The sequence below is a fragment of the Megalops cyprinoides genome, chromosome 2 (genome assembly GCF_013368585.1).
Source record: "Megalops cyprinoides isolate fMegCyp1 chromosome 2, fMegCyp1.pri, whole genome shotgun sequence".
Taxonomy (NCBI): domain Eukaryota; kingdom Metazoa; phylum Chordata; class Actinopteri; order Elopiformes; family Megalopidae; genus Megalops; species Megalops cyprinoides.
The window spans coordinates 43,854,046-43,878,454 of record NC_050584.1 but is presented as its reverse complement, the minus strand read 5'-3'; the positions used below and the strand labels follow the sequence as shown (position 1 = coordinate 43,878,454).

General features: G+C 41.4%; 3 protein-coding genes across 5 annotated transcripts; 2 read left to right on the top strand and 1 right to left on the bottom strand.

Annotated features, from left to right (window-relative positions):
* The first annotated feature begins 1,680 nt into the window (after positions 1 to 1,680).
* kank3 (KN motif and ankyrin repeat domains 3) lies at positions 1,681 to 17,871 on the top strand. Of its 3 annotated transcripts, none has more exons than XM_036522004.1 (12): positions 1,681 to 1,818; positions 9,223 to 9,329; positions 10,131 to 10,215; positions 10,295 to 12,211; positions 12,488 to 12,590; positions 13,148 to 13,378; positions 13,550 to 13,640; positions 13,929 to 14,148; positions 14,530 to 14,672; positions 15,279 to 15,479; positions 16,717 to 16,815; positions 17,316 to 17,871. In XM_036522004.1, exons 3-12 carry the CDS (start codon positions 10,179 to 10,181, stop codon positions 17,376 to 17,378), a joined length of 3,105 nt encoding a protein of 1,034 aa, XP_036377897.1. In that variant the 5' UTR covers positions 1,681 to 1,818; positions 9,223 to 9,329; positions 10,131 to 10,178; the 3' UTR covers positions 17,379 to 17,871. The 3 variants fall into 3 exon arrangements, with proteins under 3 accessions (XP_036377897.1, XP_036377896.1, XP_036377898.1); XM_036522003.1 differs by having other exon boundaries at positions 10,127 to 10,215; XM_036522005.1 differs by lacking the exon at positions 1,681 to 1,818 and adding an exon at positions 6,802 to 7,368 and having other exon boundaries at positions 10,127 to 10,215.
* A 946-nt stretch (positions 17,872 to 18,817) lies between these two features.
* On the bottom strand, positions 18,818 to 20,962 carry LOC118773488 (40S ribosomal protein S28). Its single transcript, XM_036522440.1, has 4 exons — positions 20,897 to 20,962; positions 19,610 to 19,657; positions 19,363 to 19,493; positions 18,818 to 18,925 (listed from the first exon to the last, which is right to left on the bottom strand). Exons 1-3 carry the CDS (start codon positions 20,933 to 20,935, stop codon positions 19,371 to 19,373), a joined length of 210 nt encoding a protein of 69 aa, XP_036378333.1. The 5' UTR covers positions 20,936 to 20,962; the 3' UTR covers positions 18,818 to 18,925; positions 19,363 to 19,370.
* Positions 20,963 to 21,154: 192 nt separating this feature from the next.
* ndufa7 (NADH:ubiquinone oxidoreductase subunit A7) lies at positions 21,155 to 22,980 on the top strand. The gene is made up of 4 exons (XM_036522390.1): positions 21,155 to 21,437; positions 21,785 to 21,834; positions 22,063 to 22,200; positions 22,713 to 22,980. The coding sequence occupies exons 1-4, from the start codon at positions 21,387 to 21,389 to the stop codon at positions 22,801 to 22,803; spliced, it is 330 nt and encodes a 109-aa protein (XP_036378283.1). The 5' UTR covers positions 21,155 to 21,386; the 3' UTR covers positions 22,804 to 22,980.
* Positions 22,981 to 24,409: the final 1,429 nt, after the last annotated feature.

The window sequence follows — 24,409 nt, the reverse complement described above, 5'->3', positions numbered from 1 at the left end:
CATTTGTTTGGAACCTTTTGGTGTTGACGTACTGGCACCAGTTTGGAAATTTAAACAGCTGAAGAGAGCCCACTAGACAAGGATGATCTCAGAGCATTTTGGAATTGAATTCTCTAATGTTTTATCACTGCTTAAAATACTACCAAACAATGGGCTCCTGAAGTGAGCTTTTCGCCTTCTTGAGCTGCCTGCGTCCACTGTTACTCACGAAATGTTTTCAATGGGACTGCTTTTTCTTAGTCCCATTTACACCTAAGTTCATTGCTCAAAGTACCAGATAACATAAGAAGAACAAGGGCACAGTACGCATGGGTGTCTGTTCTCCATTATGCCTGTACGTTGCCATAATATTTTACTGCATGTACATAAACCCACTATCATTGATGGGCAGCTTAATGGCAGCTGACTAAGTGAAAATGGAGTTTGTAAACTTAAAATGGCAAAACATTTTGTGGTCCAAATGAAGCGAACCTACATTTAAGAACTTGTTTGAATGTGCACCGCATAGGATTACGTACAAATGAACTTGTGAAAGTGATATTCAATACTCTATATATACTCTATATACTATATACTATAAAACTCTACAGAATTTCCTGTTTGCATGGGCTTACGCCACAAGCTTCTAACGTATGTTTGTATCATGTAAACAAGCAAATACTACGTGGTCAAAGCAATGTAACAATCATGTAAAACTGAATCTGGTTAGCTTCTCTTGAAATACTCTCTTCAAACGCTAGAGGGCCCTCTTCTAAAGGGTCCTTCACTCGCTCGCGTGTAATAGTGTGATTCAAGCACATAAAACCAAACTAGAGCTGAAGATTCTTGATTCTCGCAGAGGAAAAAGGAAACGGTAAAGGACAACGGATGGCGCGGTTCGCAGAGTAAAGTTATGTCTGTTGTCAGCTGAATTCCAGCTGCCTTGTTAACAAAGCATTTTACTCTGCTGAACATTTGGGTGAAAAGTGGTTTATTAATCCTGAGTATTCTTCTCCATAGATCGTTCTATCATTACTTCATTTAGGCTGTTTTTGGAAACAACGGAGACATTCTGAAGAAAACAGTGGCGAGTAGTTGGGCATATTTGTCGGCCACACTAACGTTAACCGACTGGCAAGTCATATGACAGTCTTGATTATAGGCCTGCTGCGTTCGATGTGGAGCGCTGAAACTGAAGTCATAGAACAATGCAAAAAGGACAACATGGGAGCATTTGCATCGTTCAATTTTATTTTACAAGTTTACAAACTATAAGTAAACGTAAGGTTTTGAGGTCAAGGAAATTATCATATTCATGCACATACGCCTACATGTACAGACGTTGATTATAGTAAGCTGCAACAAATACATCCTTTTAAGAAGATGTGCAATAGAAGCCTGGTTAAATAAAAATACTTATTCAGCATATATGCCATATATAATTTCCCATAACTCTACATTAAGCACATACGGTGACCTATCAGTGATTACTTACAACATGAAACATGACCATCGTTGTATCGACCACCAAAGCAGGCTAAGAGTAGCCTAACACCCTATACTAAAGGTGGAATCCCCCGTTCGCCCGTTCAAACTGCTCTGACTCACCCCCCCCCCCCCCCCCCCCCCCCCCCTTACAACCATTGGCCGCGGGCCCTCGGAACCAATTGGATCATTCCTGCGTCTGTCATAGAATGAGAACCCTTTGAAGAAGTGTTCCTTCAGCAGCGAAAGTGAAGGGTGGCATTTTTTGTCCTCTGTCTCATTTATGCCGAATATTTCTTATATGAAAGTTTTGAGGAATGTTTTGACTATTTTGGTACTTGAAAGTCAGAAAAGGTAAGCTAAAATACGTTTACAATCTAAAATAGCTCATCGGCGTTGGCAATTTAGATAGCTAATGTTTTGTGCTGCCTTCTACACTTAACCCAGCCGCAAGTCTGAATAGGTACACTTAGCCATACTTCTAGCTAGCTATAAATAATAGGAACGATGGATGTATGAAACTTGCTTTATGTTGTCGCATTTCGCAGTTTAGCGGTACATAGTGTATATGTATGCGTGTACCGCTAAACTTTCAACGTGTTCTCAACTCACTGTCATCTGCCCATCCGTCCAGTAGGCTAGCGCACTTGGAATTACTAAACCGGGATTTAATGCATTGATTTTTGGATGTTGTGTATTCTGTTCTTCTGCATACATTGTTGCCAACAAGCTTCCAGCGATGGAGCTGTCATATCTGTAGTGATAACTACAAAGAAATGGAACTGGGCGTGCAACGCAGAGAACGCTTTTAAGCGAGCCAGTGAGCTACCGCACCCGAGATTTCTGAAATAAGATTACGCTCTTCGAAAGGAACTTAATTTTTACCAGCACGGATCAAGCTCCCTTTTATAGATAATGCCAGGTAAGAAGAAAACATTCTTAATGAAAGACGCTCTGACACATTCAAACAGTTTGAAGAGGACGTGCCTCTTTTGGAGTGAGTTTTGGAGCGAGTCCAGAGACTAAGTTTGAAATCGTAGTTCTATAATTACGAGGACCCCATCCCACATTACTGTATGCGTAACACTGTAACACTGGCTGCACGTCTTGAGACTTTTGGTGGTTGTGCTTTCCATCTTCGTAATGCGTTTGCTTTGTGATCAGCTGATTAGTCTGAAAAGGACATTTCCTCCCATAACTCCAGACAAGCGCCCGCCTTATATTATGGGTTTTTCGCGAAATTGTCTGTGGAAGCATGTGATGCTGAGACCTTCATTAACTGATTATGTACTTTTTCCGCCGTCAGTTTTAGCTGGTAATCCTTAGTAGCAGTACACTGGAAGATTTGTTTGGGCTGAAACAAAAGTGAAATCCTCACCATCCGTTTTACACAATTAAAACAACTGATGTTATATTTGTAAACGCTAGGGCACACAACTTTTCCTACTTTGAAATTTATTGTTCCCCCCTTTACCTTTATTTTCCCTTTTTGTACATTGCTGTTCCTCATTTAACTTTTTATTTGGCAGAAATTAGAGCTGCCCTCCATAATTAAATGGCCTGTTTCCATCATGTCAGAAATTCAGACCCATGTCTCCCATCTACTAGTGCTGTTACTAAAGAAAGGTTTTGCATATCCTGACAAAGCTAGAAATTGATTGTAGCAAATCAACCTGAAATTCTCGGTATGATGTTGATGTGATAAGCTCTCAACAACATAGATGGATGTACAAGCAGGGTAGACTCTAGACTTTGGTATGACTTCAGCGTGCTTAGCAGGCTCAAAAATAGAACTAACTTATCTCTAGTGAAAGGGGTTTGTACCCTTGTGAAAAGCAAAACACTCTTAGGAATGGAGAACTGGAGACAACGTCCTGGCTGACGGAGGATTTGGCTTGAATCTTTTGAATGTTTCATTTTTTTCATTTTTTACATGCTACAACCATTTATGCACATTTCTGTATCCACATGGAGGCACATGGAGTTCAGTGTGTAATTTCACCTGGTGTTTGTTATGTATCATAAATGCAAGACAAGAGGGATTTTCAAATATATTTAATAGGGTTGATGATTGATATTTAAGCATTTTGTATGTTAACTATTTTGAATGTAGTTGTATTGTCAGATTTGGTGACAGTTTCAATCTGAAAGGTCAAAAGAAAATGAATCATAGGTGTTGTTGTGACGTCAAAGGTTACATTTCTTATTATTTGACTGCTGTCACTGGCTTATATTGAGGAACACATTTAATCTGAATGCTGGTTTAATACTGTAAGGAAAATTGTCCTATTGCAGTGTTACTAGTGAAATGATTTTGCCATCAAGATTCTGTGATCCATTGAGCATCTCTGTTAGTTCAGTACAGTCTGGGAAAGAATACAGTTTTAGCAGATGTAAATTCTATGCATATCTCAGGTTTACTCTTGTGTATTTGCTGTGTAATTTTGAAAATGTGTGCCCTTGTACTCAAGGATAGAACCAGATAAGCTAACTTTTAGAACTCATTGGTGAATGAAGCACTTGACTTGTATACCCAGCTATGACATGTCAACTTACTGTCAAGTTGATGTATGTGTATTGCTGTTTCCGGACTTGCAAACAATCAAATAAATTTGGTATTTAAAAAAAACAGCAGATTAGCAGACATCCTAATTGTGCAATAGATCGCTCATAGCTTATTGATACTGTGAAGGCAGTCTGTAGCTATTGGTAGCTGGCCGGTGAAGTAAGCAATAGTTTAATTTTCTGATAGCTTATAAGCTTCTTATGGTATTGTCCCAACAAGCAATCTCCCCAATGCTTTTAGTGTATCTCATTCAGAATCCATTTTACTGGGTTTACTTACATTCACAAACGATGTAGATATGCTAAGTCTAATATATGCACTCAAGTGCTTTCCTTTCGTGTGCAAACACTTGGATAATCTTCAGTTTTAGTCTAAAAGTTAATTTTCAGAAAAAGAAAAAAGCCAGAATTTGCACCTTGAATCATTTCACAGTATTAATTCTGCTATTTGAAATTTGTAACTTTAGTTCTGGCACTTGTCACATAGTTGTGAAATTATTTTTATAACAACACATAGGTAAGGAGAGTGCTTATTTTGATGTTCAGTATAGAAACCACTCAATGTTTCTGTTTTTGCTGGATGTTAAATTGTTATAGATTTTACTGTGAAATCACTACTTCTTTGTAATTTACATAAGAAAGAGTATGTCTAGTCTTATATTTCATTGTAACCCAAGGCACTTGGTTGAACCAAAGTTAACACAAACCTAAAATCTGAAAAGGACTAATTTGGCTAAATGTAATTTATTCAAATGCATAATGATATAATGCATGATTAGGAGTAAATCTCAATATCCATTATATTAATTTGGAAAATGACAAGTTAAGGTGAGGCTTTTTATTGCAGGAAAAAGCTTGGAACCCTGCTCAGATATATCATTGACATCAAAACTTGTCACAAGATGCAGAAGCTTTAGGATATTTCTAATTGGGCATTTGTGCAAAATTATTTTGAAATAAAAAAAATTTGCTCTGTCTAAAGATTGACTGCAAAGGTATAGATTAAAACTTGTTTAAGATTACAGATTCTGAAATGACAGCCTGAAAATAACCTTGGCGTCTAACTAACTCTCACAAGGAGATGCCTCTAATTGAGTCTACCGCCTCGAGATGCTGTTTATTCCCTTTTAAAGTGTTATCAGCTGCTTTTCATAGGAAGAAACAATTTACCAGAGCTACTTTTGGAAACACTTTACTGCATTTTAATTCTATTGCCAGTCAGTTTCTTAGCTCGGTCCATTACTGTGTTATTGTTAAGGATGTGTTTGTTGGCTCATGAGGAACATCACTGGGCATTTTTCCTTTCACTTATTTGCCAGAAAGGCATAGACTCAGGATACTCACACTAATGTGTTCATTATATAAAAGGTTAAGTCTGAGGCATTTCCCAGTAGCATACTGTTTTACCTTTTATAGCTGTGTTTTATGGAACAAAGCTTCATGAGGTCAGTGTGAAAGCAGAGGACCAATGTTTTTCACTGTAAAGTGTGAACATAATTTTTTAAGTAGTACAATTTAATACTAAGTACAATTTAATCTAGGTGTTCGCATAAGATGAGTTAGCATTAAATAAGCACAAATTTTGTGCCCTGATCAAATGTCTCTACATATTTGTGTTAAAACCATCAGCATTTTTAGGTAAACTCCAGTGCACCTGGGACACAGGTACTGCAGTCGTTATGGTGCATTTTCACCATTGGCTGTGCCACATAAAATATTATGAAATTAAATCTCAGAGTTTCATCATCTACAGTCCTGTTTTATAGACAGCAGTTGACCCTTAAGCACTAAACTGAACCAGGTAGGATACTGATTGTTGGGCAGTTGACATGAATAGGCAATAATCATTGAACAGCATATTTCTGTGTTAGTGAAAAACTGTATTCTTGCACTATTTTCATTCTGGGTGGGTCACACTGTCACATATTTTTCTGGCACAGCTCATCTCCTGTAGTTTGTGTCTGTATCCGGTCATACCTCAGTGCTACCACACACTATCCTCAGTATCCTTACTGCAAACATATTTGATGTGTCAAAATCATTCTTTCCAAAGAGTTAGAAAAATGTTTCTGTTTTTTTGCACAAGTAAAAATATATTTTTACTTGTGCATTATAAAATGGTTTGTGAACTCATCTCCCCTTTATATTTATTTATATAAAATTTTGTTTTTTTTTGTCTTCCTGTTTTGAAATCCTTGCATGTAGTTTATTTGTTTAAATTTATTTAACCGGGGTCACTGAAATTCCAAATATACTGCCATTGATATTGCGCACATCTTTGTCATTTCAGCTTCTATTTTCTCTCAAGTAAAGAAAGATAAAATAGAACTGTTGATGGTCTGATAGAAGCTGGCCCTTTCTTCATTACATGTAAGTGTTTTTCAGTGGGCACCTGCGTTTCCTGACCACTTAATTAGTTTGGCAAGTTCAGAGCAGAAGTGTCGGCTTTTCCGGCTGTAATCACTATTGCCATTGGCATTAGATTGGCTTCAGACCAGTATGTTGAAGCCATTGTTTTAATCATGAGCAAAAAATAGCTCCGCACGTCAACTTTCAATGGATCTTAGCCAATCAGATGCCTGGCAAGATGAAGTTGTACCAGACAGTGTTCTGTATTGTGCATCTCTGACACCGACAAACCCTTTACCCCTCCACCCCTCATTTCATTCACTGACATTTTGAGCGCTGGTGGACTCTGGTGCTGTGGGGAAAGGTTGTGGGGGCGCAAGGGGGGCTGGAACAAGGGGACCTCAGAAAAATTGCAGACAGCGTTACTTAACCACAGAAGTGGCATAATGCCTTATTGTGGGGATAGAATGTGTCCCATTGTGTGTGGACCACAAACGGGACTTGAGGGGATGCGGGCAGTCTTCTGGGACTGAAGTTGGTAACAGCTGTTTTAAGATGGTCTTTACATTAGTGGAACTAGTACTTAGGGGTGCGTCTGGTGTTGAGGTTTGTTTTTGTTTTTGCTTACTTTTTTTGCTATGCATGCCTGATGTACTTTTCAATTTGTAAATTATTCATGCGTCACGTGAGCCGGGGCCTTGCATGTGAGAGCAGCAATGTGTGCGGGCGTGCCTGTGTGAGAAGAAGTGCCGTTGTGTCACTCCGTGTGTTTGTTCAGCTCCTGGCCTGCTTGTCTTCTCCCTTGTTTTTCCACCGGCCTTCAGGAAGCAGCCTCTGGCAGTAGCGATGGGTTTTCTGGCAGAAGCGGTCCTGAGTTCCTAAAGCAAGACAATAGGAGGCTTCCCTGGGGGCTGGGGGGTGTTCTGGAACCTGCTTCCCCTCAGGAAACTGCAGATTTATCCCAGCAGCTCAGTGAGGGACACCGCGAGAGTGAGTTCTCATCGTGTCCCAGGTTTTGGATGTGTCGTGGGGTAACTGAGAGCAGTCTGACTGTATATACATGTGTGTCTGTGTCAGGGTATGTGTGTTGCTAGTTTGCACTCATGATTGAGGGGTTTGGATGCTCTCTTTGGTGCTAGTCTGATGGGGATCCGTTACGTGTTTGTCTCATGTTTCTGGATACGTGTGTTTTAGTATGGAAACTGGGCTCTGTAAGTTCATGTTTGTGGTCATTGTCTGTTTTAGTACATTTTGGAGATATACTTTCTTTGTGTCTGCGCCAACTTCAAATGGTTTATCAGTCAGAAGGCATATATAGTTTCTCTCTGAGTTCAGACACAGTTCACTCCGTGATTCAGGCAGGCCTGAAAAGCTTGGGGCCTCACTTCTCCATGAGCCATGCAGACCCTTTGCTTCCTTTGTAGGGGAAAGGGAGGTGCAGGGGTGACATCAGCTTTCCAAAACACAGCTCCTGTTAATCGCCAGCACTTGAACAGAGCATTTCCTGAGGATTTCACACACAAACAGTGAACTATTGTACCAGCATGTCAGAGCTCAGACTCTGATGTTGCAAAAGGAAACCTTGAGGCTGAATAATAACTTAAAACATGATAAAGAAATGTCCTGTGTGGACCCAGAAAGCCTCTCCAGATCCTTGTCCGCGAGTTGAATGTAGAGACATTTGGCTTACAGTTTTCAGGAAAAGTCCTTTGACTTCAAACAAGTACTTGCAACGGCAGCTTGTGCTGATGTGCTCTTTTGTTGTTTGTCCCCCTACACATCCTGTATGTCCTGTATGTCTAAGGGGTGGTCATAACATCAAACTTTATGTATGCGTGTGTGTGTGTGTGTGTGTGCGTGTGTGTGTGCGTGTGTGTGTGCGTGTGTGTGTGTGTATGTATGTATATCTCTGTGTTTTGAAGAGCATGATGAGGGGTACAAAGGAATGTGTTTTCGCCCCCTGCCCTGTAATTTACCGCCTGTCATCTGGCGGTGGAAAACACATTTGAACACCTCCTGTGTCTGCTGGGAACAGGAGGATGGGATGGATGCAGTGTGCGGCCCTGCACTGATCTGAGGAGCAGGTGTGATAGTGGATAGAATGGGGCCTCTCAGGATGACCTGCTGTGCCCCTGTCTTTAGTGTCCTCCACATACATTCATGTTGTGTTTTTTTGGGGGGGGGTGTGGGGAAGAGGGGAACTTGGGGTTGCAAATCTCATGAAGAGGAGAATGGTACGACTGGGACATGAAGATACTGGATGTGTTGATGTTAACCAGGCATTCAAGATGCGCGTGACATCACCTTTTCGGTTATCATTAGCGGTGAACGGCATTCCTCATTGATAAGCTGAGTGTGACTGCAATGGACATGGAAATGGGAGGGGTTTTAGGGTATTAACTAATCCACTCTAGGTGGTACAGTGCTGCAGTGCTGTTTTATTGGAGCTCCTTGCGTTACTGGCTCTATGACATGCACACACGCCGGACCAGGTGTATTTATTGTAATGGCATTCCTTCCCATGGCTTTTTCTGAATGTGAGCCATCCCAGAGCAGGGCACTGAGCAGGGTAAATAATGACCCTATATTACCAGCAGCTCTTGCTCTGTGGTAGAGCTCCCTTGTTCAGATATTTGAGGAGAACCTGCTGCAAGTCCCAGCCTGGTCATGGGGGCAGGATGTGAGGAGGAAGTGCTCTGTGGAATGTGCCTGGGGCTGTGTGGAAACAGATCTGTGTGTGTGTGTGTGTGTATGTATGCGTGTGTGAGTGTGTGTGTGCTTACACGCATGGTGCCTGTGTGGAGCCTACTTTAACTCTGGTGGGTGTCTGTCCACCACTTCCAGGGGATGTTGTGAGAAGCTGTACTGAACTGTCAGAGCACTGGACAGGAGAGGAGAGGAGCCCAGCGAGAACCAGCTACCACTGCGCAGACATCTTTATGGTTCCACGAGTGGGTGTGAGGGAGATAAGTCTATTCTTACTTGCTTTATCTGAAACATCATTGGTGGCAGTGTTACAACAGCACTTTATTGACTGAGAGAATAATAACACTGAAGCATATTACTGATGTCATCGATTTGAAAACCTTGAAATACAAGTGACATGAATTTGAATTTCAAATGTATTCTCGGAAATACACGTAAACGTCCTTGTGCATTTCTTGTACAATGGATACTGGTGTTTGTTCATTTTTTCTTGCTGCTGTTGCTCTAGAACTTTTGCCTAATTTTTTTTTCATTTAACTTTTGTTGGGCTTTCAGACAAAGTGCTTGGGGGCATATGATGTCATGGATAATCCCCTTCAATAAATCCAGCAAAACAAATATTTGAAAAGAACCCTGTCATTTCATGTTGTAAACCTCCGCTCTGTTAAAGGAACTGCTACCTGCCACATTTGGGTCAATACAAAAAAAGTAAAGTGTATATTCTGGAGCATATATTGTTTCCTGTCATCACAAAGCAGGTGTGCTCTGGTCTTTCCCTGACTACCTCATACTTAAAAATTGCGTGGTTTCATGTTTGGAAGGTGAAGACACTGAAGAGACCTGCCTCTCTTTTCATATATTTTCATCGGTGTCAAGTTCTGTTTGGGTTTGATTTTATTTTTTATTGCATCCTAAATTGGGCAATGAAAAATTCTGTCAATGATAGTGTTAATTATAATTCATACACACATACATACACAGCCTTGCAGACAGAATGGTGAATTGGAGCATCACAGTGAGTGAACTTCTTCTCTTTCTCCAGGTAGGGAGCTTACTGCCTCAGGGATTCTGATTGAAGTTCATGGTCGTATAAGATGACTCAGTCAGTCCAGGTTAATCAGAAACTACCTGGTAAGCAGCTGCTGTCCCACTGTCTCAGTGACTTTCTCCTAAGGGAGGTAAGCACTAATATGCTGTCTGTATCCTCCAGATCTTGGTGCCCCATTCCTGTACAGCACACAGGAGGAGGCGGATCAGGGAAACTCGTATTCTGTCCAAACTCCGTATGGCTTCCAGTTGGACCTGGACTTCCTTAAGTATGTGGAGGAGATTGAGAGTGGCCATAACTTCCGTCGGGCGCCCATCAACCCCCGACGGGGAGCACGGGCCACCAAACTCGCCCAGCGGAGTCCAGGAGGAGGGGGGCGCACCAGTGGCTGGACATCTACGGAATCCCTCTCCTCTTCTGCCAGTGAGGACGGTCGGGCGCCCCCCCTGCCCCCACCACGGAACCGCACCTCCTCAGCGCCCTCAGAATCGCACCCTCTCTCGCCAGTGCCTATTCTCAGCCCTCCGCTCTCTGCCGGGCTGAAGGTGCCGCCGCCGCCGCCAGTGCGTAACCCCAGAGTGGAGAGGACCCTGCTGGAGACCAGCCGCCGGCTGCAGCAGGAGCAGACGCAGCTGCAGCACAGCTCGCCCTTCCCACTTTCCGACCCTCCCAAAGGAGGTCCCAGAGAAGCAGGAAAGGCTGCCAGCGTGTCTGTCCCTTCCCAACTCTCTCCTGCCAGCTCTTTGACCCAGGATGTCCACCTGTTACACCCATCATCGGCCTCCCCCAGCTGGATCAGAGCCAGTCCTCACAACTCTGGCAGGAGCACCCCGGCATCTGGTAGCGCCTCCACCGCTGGGCTGGCCCCTGTCCCGCCAGGGCAGCTCCAGACTGTGCGAGAACAGATGGCGGCAGCTCTGAAGCAGCTCAAAGACATGGAGGAACGGGTGAAGGGGGTTCCCGCTTTAGAGAGGGAGGTGGCCAAGCTGCGTGCAGAGAAGGACAGACTGCTTCTGGAACTGCGAGAGAGGACCGCAGCTGGGGGGACAGAGGTCAGGCAGCGGTCCCCCACCACAGCAAGTAATCCTGCAGGAGGAGAGGTGGTGGTAGATGGCCAAGGACCCTCTTCTCCATCCCCTAGCCATGGAAGACCCAGCAAGCTGGTGGAGCTGAGAAGACTGACAGAGAAGCTGGGAGGCAAGGACGAGAGAGAAGGGGAGCAACCAGAGAAAGTTGCAGCAGTGCAAAAAGTGGTGATGGAGAGAAAGTCTGTGGCTGTGGGGGATGACCGGTCCCTTGAGGAAGCTGTGTTCTACTATCGTCAGATCATGAAGGAGGCAGCTGTGGGCACGTCCGTGGACGTTTGCGACAAGGGTGTCTGCACAGATGCGGTAGCTACGTCTGAAGTGGGAGTGGAGGCCGGAGTGGAGACTAAAGAAGCTGCTGTGTGGGTCATGGAGTCTTTGCTTGGATTGACGACTGAGGCAGAGAGGGAGATCGACACCCTGCAGGACACCATCAGGTTCCAGCAGGAGACGATACAGGTTCTCGAGAGCCGACTCAGCCAGGTTGATCAAGAGGTGGAAGAGCTGCGAGCTCAGGAGGAGCAGAGGAAATCCAGGGTTATGGTGGAGAAGGGAGTTCTTGTCAAACCAGTGACGGCCACTGCTCAAGTGGAAACTGATGATTCTGCTGTCAGCACCCCAGCGGGTGGGAGTCTAGGGAAATGTGAAAATACACAAAGTGTTGCAGTGGGGTGCTGCCCAGAGGTAAGAGATGCAGGTGTTGGCCAGAACTTTACACCTGTCATGAGTGACCAGTATACCCAGACCAACCCTGAGAAGAGCACCAGGAAAACAGCCCCAGCAGCAATGACTAGCACAGGGAGCCAGTGGGAGAATCCATATGAAGAGAGAGCAGCAGAGAAGGCAGCAGAGCAGAAGCCCCCTATCCCTGCACTGAAGAGGAGGCAGATGACCATTGCAGAATACTCTGTGGCTCCAGGTGCAGGGGTGGATAGTGTGACTAAGGGAAAGGAAGGATGTAAAGAGGAAACCGTGCCCTGCAGTCCAGCTGTTGGTGAGTGCTACATCTAGTGCATCAGCTGGTTCTGTATGTGACTGATACTGTAGCGTTACAGTATTCCAGCTACACGATATGACATTTTAATTGTCATTCTCTGGACAGTTATGTGTACACAGAAATAATGATTTCAACCCTGGTGTAGTAGTAAATTTTCTCTTATTAATGCGCTTTTAGTGCATATTTGCTCAAGGGTGTTGCTAGAAATGAGTCATTGCTGGGGACAGGCAGCCAGCACGCAGTGCTCTCTGTGGTGATTCTGCTGTACTGCAGGCATGTTGAAGTCCATCATGAAGAGGAAGGATGGGAGTAGCCCCTGTGAACCTCGCAGTGGCAGCAAGAAGAGCCTGCAGTTTGTAGGGATCCTTAATGGAGGGTGAGTTTTGCAGTGCAATCCTGGTTCATATGTACATTATGTGTATATGTGTATATATGAAATATACGTTTCCTCTCTTCAGTAATGGTCATTCCTTGATTGTGCCTCTCTTTACAGTTATTATCCACGTTGTCCCCCCTGTGAAAATTTCTCTAATCTAAACCGAACCATTTAAACAAAGACGTATAGAAGTCTTTTCTAAAAGTGTCAGTTTATGTTGCACAGTAGCAAATCTGAATGTAGTGTCGGCTCAGCATTTTTTGGTTGTAAACAGTGGATCATATTAAAAAGGGGGAGTGTGTTTTCAAAAGTGTGGTCTGGAATTTCTAACGCAGCCAGAGAATGGCATGTGACCTCTAGATGTGCCAGTCTTCTTCCAGCTACTGATGCTTTGCTTTAAGTCTTACTTGCAGTCACATTACAGTAAGTGCAGTGATCTGGTATAATTGCCTGTGACATGAATGCCAAAGCACAGTCCATTTTTCTGGGGAATTTGGAGTCATTGAGAAAAAACGTAATCCCTAAAGATGCTAAAAAGTGAAAGCACCTTTATTTAGGTATGAGTCGACCTCCAGCGAGGAAGAGGATGAAGAAGAAGATGGCAGCTCCTCAGAGGGCAGCGGGGCGGGGGGTTGCTCTGACAGCAGCGAGGGAGAAGAGGAACTCCAGGAAGACACTTCTGACGATGAGAGGAACGTCAATCTGGAAGACAGTGATAGCGATCTGGAGGAACCAGCAGAAGCTGAAAATGAAGATGCTGAGGAGCAATTGGACACGGTGAAGGAAAAGTAGGCCCCTCTGCTGTAGCATCCTGATCTGAATTTATGGCGCCTTGATGTCATGAGAGAGAAATACTGAAAATCTTATTAAAGTGCAGTGAGATACATTTTTTTTTCAATCTGAAATTTTGAATTTGAAAGAGGATTGGATGAAATTTAAAACTGACTCTTGTGTCGTAGGTTTGAGCTGAGTATGAAAATGCGTGAGGCCTGTCTCATACTGAAGAACCACCTCAATGATGATGCCAGTGCCCTGAAGAGTAAGGAAGTGGTGGGTAACCCAGCATTCCTGTCTATATGACTGAAATCAGATGAGCAGACTCTTAAATCATGAATGTGCTCAACTAATTTCCCATTCATTAAATTCTCAACAATTCAAATGATGTATCCAAATAATGGATACTTATTTGAAATCTTGAAAGTGCCATGTCACTATAGCAGAATGCCACTGAATCTGCATATTCCTGCATATTCCATGATTGTGACCTTTTAGTTAAGGATATTGCACATTGGAACGGTACGGTGCAAATGTGTGTATATTCCCTGCTCTATCCCTCAGCTCTCCAGCACTCACACTGTGCAGCTGGAGTGGTTCCGTGTGTCCAGCGCAAAGACAGCCCAGCCCTCTCGTGTATCGGATTACCTGATGGCTTTCTCTGAGGTGTCTCCTGCTCTCCTGGAACATGTAGTCAACATGACTGACGGCAATGGCAACACTGCCCTACACTACAGCGTCTCACACTCCAACTTCACTGTGGTTGGGCTACTGCTGGACACTGGTCAGTGCTCAAGCATGTCACTATACCGCATAGAGGGCATGTAAGGACATTGGGGCTAAAGCTTAAAATAGTATTAGGGGAGAGTGCCAAAAGTAACAGAAACGTCGGTAAGAAAGAGTGGGTTGGTATATCCAGTGGACATTTGGAAATATGAAAGCAGTCAACATGATTTCTAAAATGTGAGCAGCATGTTAAGTGCTCAAAAGTGTGGTCCCTTAAGAGCATGATTTTGGTGTGAATCAAACCAAATTTTAACTATAACAATACAAACTGCTACAGGCAAAGAGACGTCCACTGCTGGAATAGTCTCTGAGATGTATGGGTTTAAGCAGGTTTTTCTTTGTGGCCTCAGTTTTCTCTTTGTGTCTCTGGTCTGCACAGGTCTTTGTTGTGTGGATCAGCAGAACAAGGCTGGATACACAGCTATAATGCTGGCTGCACTGGCCACAGTAAAGGAGGAAGAGGACATGAAGGTGGTTAAGAAGCTTTTCAGTCTGGGCAATGTCAATGCCAAAGCCAGCCAGGTGAGACAATAACAAAAATCTTGTGTCAGCATCACAGATGATGAACAAGATTCACCCAGTCCTTTTATTATACCTGCAAAAAAGTTCATCTTCAGTCATCACACTGAATCCCAGGACAGAAAGTGGTCCATTTGTAAGATCTGATAACTGAGCAGTCCACCATGAGGCACTCAAGAGTCACATGAATGTTATTTGTAACAAATTGTTCAACGTTAGGTCAATTGTTTAATTTGTTCCTTTATAAGTGTTTTTCATGTTTTTTGGATTTCCACCACTTGAATGCACTGATAGCTTTTAAGTACAAATATGTCATGCGACTCAAATTTCTTGTCAGCCTGAAAGGTCACCATTGTCTAAAATCAAATTATTTTTTGTTAATGGGTGTCACTGCAGGGAAGTTCTTTTCCGTGCACCAGGTCAATTTAAGGTCCAACCATCCCATCTTAATCTGTTGGTGTAGAATATACCACTAAAAGGTTGTAGTGCTAGACACTTTCACTCTGTAAAGCTATTGAAGTGTTGTCTGCTTACAAGTCTTTGGGTGATCTTTTGGTGGGATGGTGCCATGTGATTGGTAATACTGACTGGGCCGTTGGTTGTGCACAGGCAGGGCAGACGGCATTGATGCTGGCAGTGAGTCATGGGAAGCAGGAGATGGTGCGCGCATTGCTGGACTGTGGTGCTAATGTCAACGTGCAGGATGATGAGGGCTCCACAGCGCTCATGTGTGCCAGTGAGCACGGCCGCACTGAGATTGTCTCCCTGCTCCTTGAGCAGCCAGGTTGTGACATCTCCATCGTGGACAATGTGAGTACTGTACGTCTCTTTCATACACTTCATGCATTTTCCACACTTTTTATTAACACTTGACTCCACAGTAAGTAAAACATCTTGTCTTTTTTTATATTAAATTCGCCATACTTTTACATGTGAAGTTGTGTCAATATCTACTGTACAAGAAGTAGACTAAGCAGACCAAAAAACCCCAACATTCTAATCCCATTTAAAGGTCAAATCAGGATAAGAGTACCCTGAAATGTGTCTTTTTTTAGTATTTGCTCTGTGTAAAGAGTATTCCCTACCCTATGCTATTGTAAAATGATAAAAGAAATGGCTATTCTATGTGAATATATCAGAAAGAAGTGACATAGAAACTTGCATTTTTTTACTGAACAATAAGAATGAAAAGAGGCTCAAATTTTTCAAAAGTCAAAAGTTAAGAAGAAAAGCCTCCAGGAGTTGGAGAATTAGATATATGATCACAAGCCAGAGGGTTTATGTATTACCCAAGTAAGGCCCGTGGGTCTAATAGGCAAATTATTGTGAGAAGTCACATTTCTGGAGAGTAAGTGAACTCTTGTTGAAATGTGAAACACTATATACATTTGAAAGATCAAATATCCCTTTGATTTCTTTTTCTCTTGTGGATTATCTCTTTTGGTTTTGTACCAAGTTCAGAACATTGTTTTGGCACTGACTAAAGTGTGAGAGTGCAGGATTGTTTGGTGATATTTCAAAAGAAATAGAGGGAGATTGCTACTTCTGAACTACTTGTCAGTGTTTCAGCCTGACATAATTTGATCACATTTCATACTGTGCTATTTACATAAATATGGCATAGAATGAAAAATCACATTAAAACTGTCAGATGACTTGAGTGCAGAACAGACAGAAGAAAGTATACTCCCAACACTTGCTCACAGGCTGCTGCAGATGTTTAACAGCCATTAAGAATTTGTGGATTGGGTTTCAGACACAGACACAGCTGGACAGTGAGGGTGGGGGTGGGAAACAATTTGGAACAGTTTTGAAACACAGCAACAATTGGCTGCAGTTACTTCAACAGGACTGTGAGAAAGGGCAATGGATTAACCCTTTTTATAGCGGGCAGAGTTGAGTCATAGTTTGGTATTATGTGATCTGCACCGCTGGTCACTGCCAGGAATTGTGATGTTAGAATTAAACCGCAGCCATTTCAGCAAGAAGTCCTCATCAGCAAATGAATGACCTGTTCCTCCCTTTCTGTCCTCCCTGTCTTCTTTAGGATGGTAGTAATGCTCTTTCTATTGCCCTGGAGGCCTCCCATAATGACATCGCTGTGCTGCTCTACGCCCACATGAACTACTCCAAGACTCAAACAGCTGTGAGTTGTCTGGCTTTCGAAGGCTCTGATGTTATTCACCTCTTTTTTAAACTATGTGCTCATATTTTTTTTTCAAGAAAGACATCATCAGGCATTTGTTAAACTGAAAGCAGGTCATAAGTAGGCCTATATTGAGCAGGACCCAGTAGTCACACAAATAGGAGGGTAATATATTAGTGTCTCTTTTTACAGACCTACCCCTCCCCAAGTTATGTTTAGGGTGTTGTACATGTTTGCAGAATTCGGAAAGCCATTGTTTTTCATGTTGTAAAATGTGGCAACAGTGACCCCTAGAGCATATTTCACAATGACTTAGTACTGGAAGAAACCTGTACTGCATGTGACGTTACTGTGATTCACTGCTTTCATTCTTAATGTTTTAAGTTAATATAACAAACAGGAAATGTTATTGCATATGTAGTAGTACATGAATTGGTACACAGACACACTGATTAATACATTAGTTAGTAATGACAATTATGTAAATTCTGATTTATCAGGTGACACCTAAGGCACTCCCAAGAAGTCCCTCCAGCCCTCAAAAGGCATGGCCAGCAGAGTGATGATGATCTCTGAATGGAGGAACAAATATAACTGGATACAAGCTGAAGGAACGTGGAACTAGCTCTACTGGAAATCTCACATTTTCTATACCAAATATGTATTTATATGATTGAACATGTATTTCATATAGTCAGACACAAAGATATGATTTGTCATTGATACATTATATTTGTATTATAACATACTGTACTAATCTCTTTTACTCATCTAACCCCAAATTTATCTCAGCTGAAATCTGGAAAGGCTGTATGGAAAGATCCATATGTTCACACATGTACACATGTTCAAATCAGCAGTTTTTATTATATACATTTCATTTTTGAAAGATCTGGTTTGGTTCTTCCAGGCTTATTATTCCATTGACATTATAGGACAGTGTACAGGTGAACAAACTGTTTGTGTACACTTATTGGTAATGACTAAGGGCTTGTTCTGTTTCCAAGAAATATTTTGTTTCCAAAATGCTTAATGCCAAAAATCTTAAATGTAATTCTGCACTGTTTAAGAAATGTATAATCATGTTTCTATTTTTATTGTTAAAAAATAAACATTTATTTACCTACAGGATGACATATTATTTGTGAGACAAATAAAAATTGAAATGATCTCTTCAGGTTAACATGACGAAATTCATACTTTAACATGTACTTGCATAATGAACTTTATCAGTTCATTTCTACGTGGGGCTTGGTATCATAGACCATACTGAAACATCTGAAGACACAGCTCTTCCGCTCTCACCTGAGCACCTGAAACACTTCCCCCCCCTAAGGGTACTTCTCACGACTACATCTCCTACTAAACTATAAAATAAAATTTTAAAAAACCTAATGGTTTAATGCACTTGTTAGTTTTACCTGCTAGTTTGTACCTTGCCTGGCCAACCTTTGGTAGTTTGTCATGCAGAGCTTCTAATATTGTTGACACTATGGTTTTGCACTTGTGTTGTATTGTACCTCACTTGTTTATCCAAGTTGCTTTGGATAAAAGCATCTGCCAAATGAATAAATGTATGTATCCCAGATTTTGTATAGGTAGCCAGGTGGCTACTACAGTCCTGATGGTTACACTACACATTTGATTTTAGTTTTTCCACCACTAAATCTGATGAGATACTAGTATTATAATGACTGTCCTTAAAATACATTTCTTAGAAGATATTGGATGTTTTCACCAGATGCTGAAGGTAGTGCCATAGTTCCCAGCATTCAAAGGGACTTCCATATACATACTTCACAAGTACACCCTGGGTTGTCTTACAGCCAAGACAAGATGAGAGGAGATCTGAGGAAAGAATACCTGTATGATAAAGTAGTGGGTCTGAACACCAAGTTCTCCCATTTAAGTACTTAACTGTAAAACTGCAAACACTGAATAGAGTTGAATATATAAAATTGTTTTCTTCATAAAGATGCACATGCATAGTATATAAAAAACACAGCTCATTTCCAATCATTTTTATTGTCAAACTGTACACATTGGCTTTTGAAACACTGCAGAATTGTCTTCACTGCAGACCATATTTCCATCTCTTCCCCCTGTAGAGCTGCAGGATAAAAATGGAATAAAAAATTAAGTGTCCAGGAACAGGTTAGAGATACGACTGTGGAAATCAGGCTCGTTCACATTTACCACAAGGGGTAAAAAAAGCTAAACCTAAATGTATGTTTATCAAATGCCAAAAAAGCATATTTCCTTCTGCTGAGTGTGAATTCAAAATTTCCAGTCATACTGGTGCCAGGGAATCTGCATGTGCTCTCCATGGAATCTTAACTAGATGACGTGTTGTACAAGCAGTTCAGTGCTGCACAGTAGATGTTTTCCAAGTATATTATCGGCAGTTTAATTTGAATGAAAGTAAAATAACTTGGTTTTCATGTAGAAAGGACATTTTATCTGTCAAAAGACAATTCTCAAACATATTTTAAAGTAAGAAATGATCACTACAGTGCAGGATGTGAGGGTTAAGATCCTATTAGTTACCTTGCTTTCTAGCGCAGCCTCCTGGCTTCTCTTTCAGACTCTAGAAGGGTCAGCACATCACCCTCTCGAACTGGGCCCTTCACGTTGCGGATGATTGATCGGTTGCTGTCATCCATGAACTCCACTCTGACCTGTAGACAAAGGAAGAAAAATACAGGTAAGCATTTCAGACATTTCAAAACTGTCCTTCAAGCACAGCTTAAACCATACATGTGAATATCAGTATAAACCAATTCCAAACCTATACCTGGGTACACTGGCCCTGGGAGCCTGTTCTTCCGAGAACTTTGGTGACCTGTAGGAAAACAAAATATTACCTTAACAGCCAAATATACATGCACACTGAAGAACTTTCGCCAAAACTGTTTGTTAAATTGTTCCTTGATAAATGTCTAAAATCTTCCACTTCCAACCTTGTAAATAACTGAACTCACTGATCTATTCCATTCCATACAGGTTATTTGTTTAACTGTCAAGTGATAATTGTTTATGTGAATCAGCCCATTGGTTAATGAGCCACACCTGCCTGGGTGAAGGCGTATTAATACAGGTGTGTGGCTGGAGAGCAGAGGGCTCATGTTTTTTCAGCTGACTTTTCTTAGGTTGGTTTCGTTTGTTGGTTTTTAAAATTGTTTTTCAAATAAATTGGGGTTTCTTTTGAACGTTTGCGCTTTGTTCTTCTGCGAAAAGTATCGCCCAGCTTCTCCACGGACACAAATATATCAAGCATCATAACGTAAGCTATATACAAAGGTAATACTAGTGGGGTTCACATATAATTTGAAGGCCCTCAGCTGAATGCTTTCGTTCCCACTAGTCAAGCATGGCAGCCTGGATAAAGCAGTGCGTATTCTAGACAGCTGGTCCAATTTTCAATCCTGTTTACCATAAATGTGAAATCTGACTTTCAATTCAACTCTCGGATGAGCTGAATTGTTCCCACAGATGCTGCTCAGCAGCCCCTGTGTGTTGTACGCTTGACAGTAAAATTCTAAGACGGTGGACTATGCAACGTTATTAAACGACAGGCTTGAGGATCGTGTAAAAAGGTGCATCTGTACGATATTCTAAAGGAAACACTAACAGGAAAACAGTGTACATACAAGTAGCTGATAGCTGGCAACACAAAATTTGTAGCAGATGTGGTAATGGTAGGTAACATCAGCTATTGGGCACTACTGCAACCATTTACCGTGAAACAAAACAAAACAACGCATTTGTGGAGTTGGGTTACTTGCTATTACTCTTTAACATCTCTACGATCATGTTAGCTAATAATCCAGTCCGCACCATATTTCAAACATGTTCATCTTTATTTTTGTTGCCAGTCAGCTAACGTTAGGTAGCTAGAAAGCTAGCAGAAAGAAGCGGCCCTTTTACTGTTGAGTTCACATGGCGAGGTTCACAAATCCACTGTCAGTTTTGTAGCAAACAAACGGGCTCAGAAACAAAATCGGAAGATTTGGTATGGATTTAGCCGTTCATAAGGTTGTACCTTACAGATCAAAAGCAGGAAAATAACCAAAATTCTTACTCTAGCGAGCTTGATGGGTTGCACGCGACTGGCGTCCATGATGGCGGCTTGAGGCAGAAAGGAAGTCACGTGGCGTGTCTGGCATTATATATACACGAACTCATTTAATTAAAAAAACAATTTTATCACACTTCAGAAATTTAAATATTCATTGTTTATCTACAAATAACAAACTAGATGAAAATAACATTTTAAATTGAAATGTTACATTACAAACATCCCCCTTACTGCAAAGAAGCTATTTCCGCTTCCGTGAAACTCCAAGCGGAAGCGTATAGAAAGTAGATAGGTTGTGTTTAAAATTACAGAACCAACCGCCTGCATGGATATAAGCACTTAAATGAAGTCGTGAAAGTGTTTGTATGATTCACGGTTGCAGTGGATTAATACATCCCTTGACAAAAAATTTTGCAGCAATTGGGGCTAGGGGCTGTGACCTAACGTTGTCAGCCTCTGTGGATGCTGGGATACTGTCCTTGACAACATAGCAATGGCGACCGCTACAAAAATAATTCAGAGACTCCGAAACTACCTATCGGGGGTAAATATATTCATTAATTAAAGCTGCTTTTCATACACGTACTATCATTGTACAAGCTATGCAGATAGCGTTAGCAAAGTAGTCATATGAAATACCGAGCCCGTTGACACTACCATATTTCTAAATTAATGACATTACCAGCAAGCTAGTTAGCCAGCTAACAGCTTTGAACGAGTCCACTTTCCCATCTTATGTTGAATACGCGCAGTATATCAAAATTGGTAGCATATTTGAGTTGTCTAGCTGCATTCAGCTGACGAGAGCACGCATGCAAAGGCCCATTGCACTAGATTTCTCATGTCTTAATCGATGTCCTCCTTGGGTAACTAGCTTTACCTTTATTACAGCAAGATCTTCAGGCAAAACTTCAGCTGCGTTACGGTGAGATTGCAAAGAGGTAAGTTTATATTGTTAGCTATCTAGTTAGCAAGCAAATGCAATTCAATCCGTAAACTACTGCGCTTGTCTTTATTCAAAAGAGACAGTAAGTATGACAATGATTAAGATACACACGGTCAAGGTAAGGTGACTGTCGTATCAATGGCACAGGTGCAATAGAAAGTTGTGTAGTTGTGCAACAGTTTGAATTGATTATCAGTCCTTAATGTACCAAATTTCTCGGTAGGACTCAGCCACCACCCAAACTTCCGCTTGGACCTAGCCACAAGTTCTCCCACAATTATTACTGTCAAAGAGATGGCCGCAGGGAAGCGGTTCCACCAACGATAGTGATGTCCTCTCAGAAGGCACTGGCAGCCGGGAGGTAGGTTTGTACTGTGTGAGTAAGCTTATGCTGGTTCACATGGATTAAATGCTGCTCCAAAGGTACAACATGTCTCAGACAGACTAGAATATGGTTCTAGATAAGGAAATCACCTGTGCCCCTAAGCCTGCATTAGTTCATCACTACTAGCTCTTCACTAGCCAATCACTTCACTTTGTATCTTACTGACCTCTTGTAATACTTTGCGATAACTACTCTTAGCATAGTGATGCATTTAGTTGGAAGTCACTCTGGGTAAGAGCATCTGCTAAATGAAGTAATGTAATGTAACTAGCTAATGAAGTATAAAATCAGAAGCATTCCAGACCCTGAGAGTTAGAATGTTCTACCTGTGCATTAAGGCATCATGAAAGGGGTAATGCTCAAACATATGCTTTTAATGTATGATTGTTTAAAAGATACATGCTACACAGCATATGACTTTACATCTGCCCATATTGTGTTTTTCAGTTCATACATTTTTTTATTGTCTCTGGAATTTATCCTAATAGTCAAGCTCCAGCAGTGGCTGAAAAGAGTCCAGTTGTACCAGGACCACCTGCCAAGGAACTTCCACTGTCTACAGACCAGCCGTACCTCTGAAACGTTTGACGGATTTGCTTGTGTCATCACTCTCTTGTTTCAACAATAGCATTTCAGAACAATACAGCTGGCCACCAAGCCTAATTTCCCTGGCAACTTGCTGATGGCACTTAGGTTCTCTTCTTTGCCTTTTCCTGTTTTCCTGTCAAATGGTATTAATAAAGTATAATATCCTTATTGACTTACTTATTTTGACTGGGTTTTTGGTGCTGTGAATATTTTAAGCAATATCATATGCATATCAACATTTATCACTAGTGTAACATATTTTTTTTTAATGGATGTAGGTATAATCATGAATCTTTGAATTACAGTGGTGCTTGCAACTGAAAACTGTTCATCACTTTCCTTAATGCATTTACATAAATGCTCAGTTTAGTTCAGTAAAAGTATCATCATGCTTTTGTTGATAAAGGACTATAAAAAATAAATATGTTACTTTCTCCTGCCTGATGGCTGAAGCTAAGTGGGGTTGGTTCTTGGGTGGGAATCCTCTTAGGAACACCACGTTTTTGCTGGAAGTGGTGTTAGTGGGTGGTTTTCCTTCAGCACCTTCAAGAAACTGAACCACCAGTGCAGTGACACCAACACTGTGCTGTAGGAGATGCAGTTTTTCAGATGAAGCATTATTAAACCAAGCGGAGTTTAAGGATCCCATCACACTCCTGGGGGTCCCTAGTGTCTTGGCTAAATTCCCAATTGGGATCTTTTAGTCTGGACATCTAATTATCTCATAGGTTAATTGATTAATTAATTCCCTCCCCCAGTTAGTTCTACAATAATATCACCACATTATCTGATATCTTAAAAAGACTGATGTAAGTTAATTCAATATATAATTTCTTATAACATAATACAGTATTTAAGTTCTTGAAAAAAGGAGAAAATAAAATCTTACCTGGTCGCCTATAGGCTACATTTCATGCCGTGTAGGCCTAGCCTTTTTTTTTTTTCAAACAGGCTACAGATGTTACAGGTTACAGATGTTTTGCAATAGCCTACATTTTAGCATTTAGCCTTTTCAATTATGTTGTTAGCTAGCTAGACTTAGACTTATAGCACAATTTACCTTAAAAGAAAATATATCAATGGACAAAAGTTATAACAAGTTATTGATATCATACAATGGAGTAAATATAGTATTAAGTTGCCTCAGGAAAAACAATGCCAATGACAGGAGCAAAGATTAGGCCTATAGCTAGGCCTATTATAACATGAAAGATTGTGAGAGAACTTACACTACATAAACACATCTGTTGCATGCTTATACAATAATTGCACTAAAATTATCACCTTATGATCAGTTCTTTTAAGCCAGCAGAGCTTTTGAATATTATGGGGTCTGCATTTCAAATGGCTGTGACATTAACATTAAGCAATCCCAACCAGTTACTTTAACAGGTAACAGTTATCTGTTATCCCTGTGTTTGTTGGTACCTGTGAAAAATTTTGAATGCAAAGGTTTGTTAATGACAAATGTGTGTTGCCAGATTTTATTAAAAGACAAGTTTCTGAGTAGGAGAAACCTACAGCTGTTAGCAAAGACAGAAAAGGTAACACAAAGAAGTCATGTCAGTGATAAGGTTTGCATTGTAAAGAAAATAGC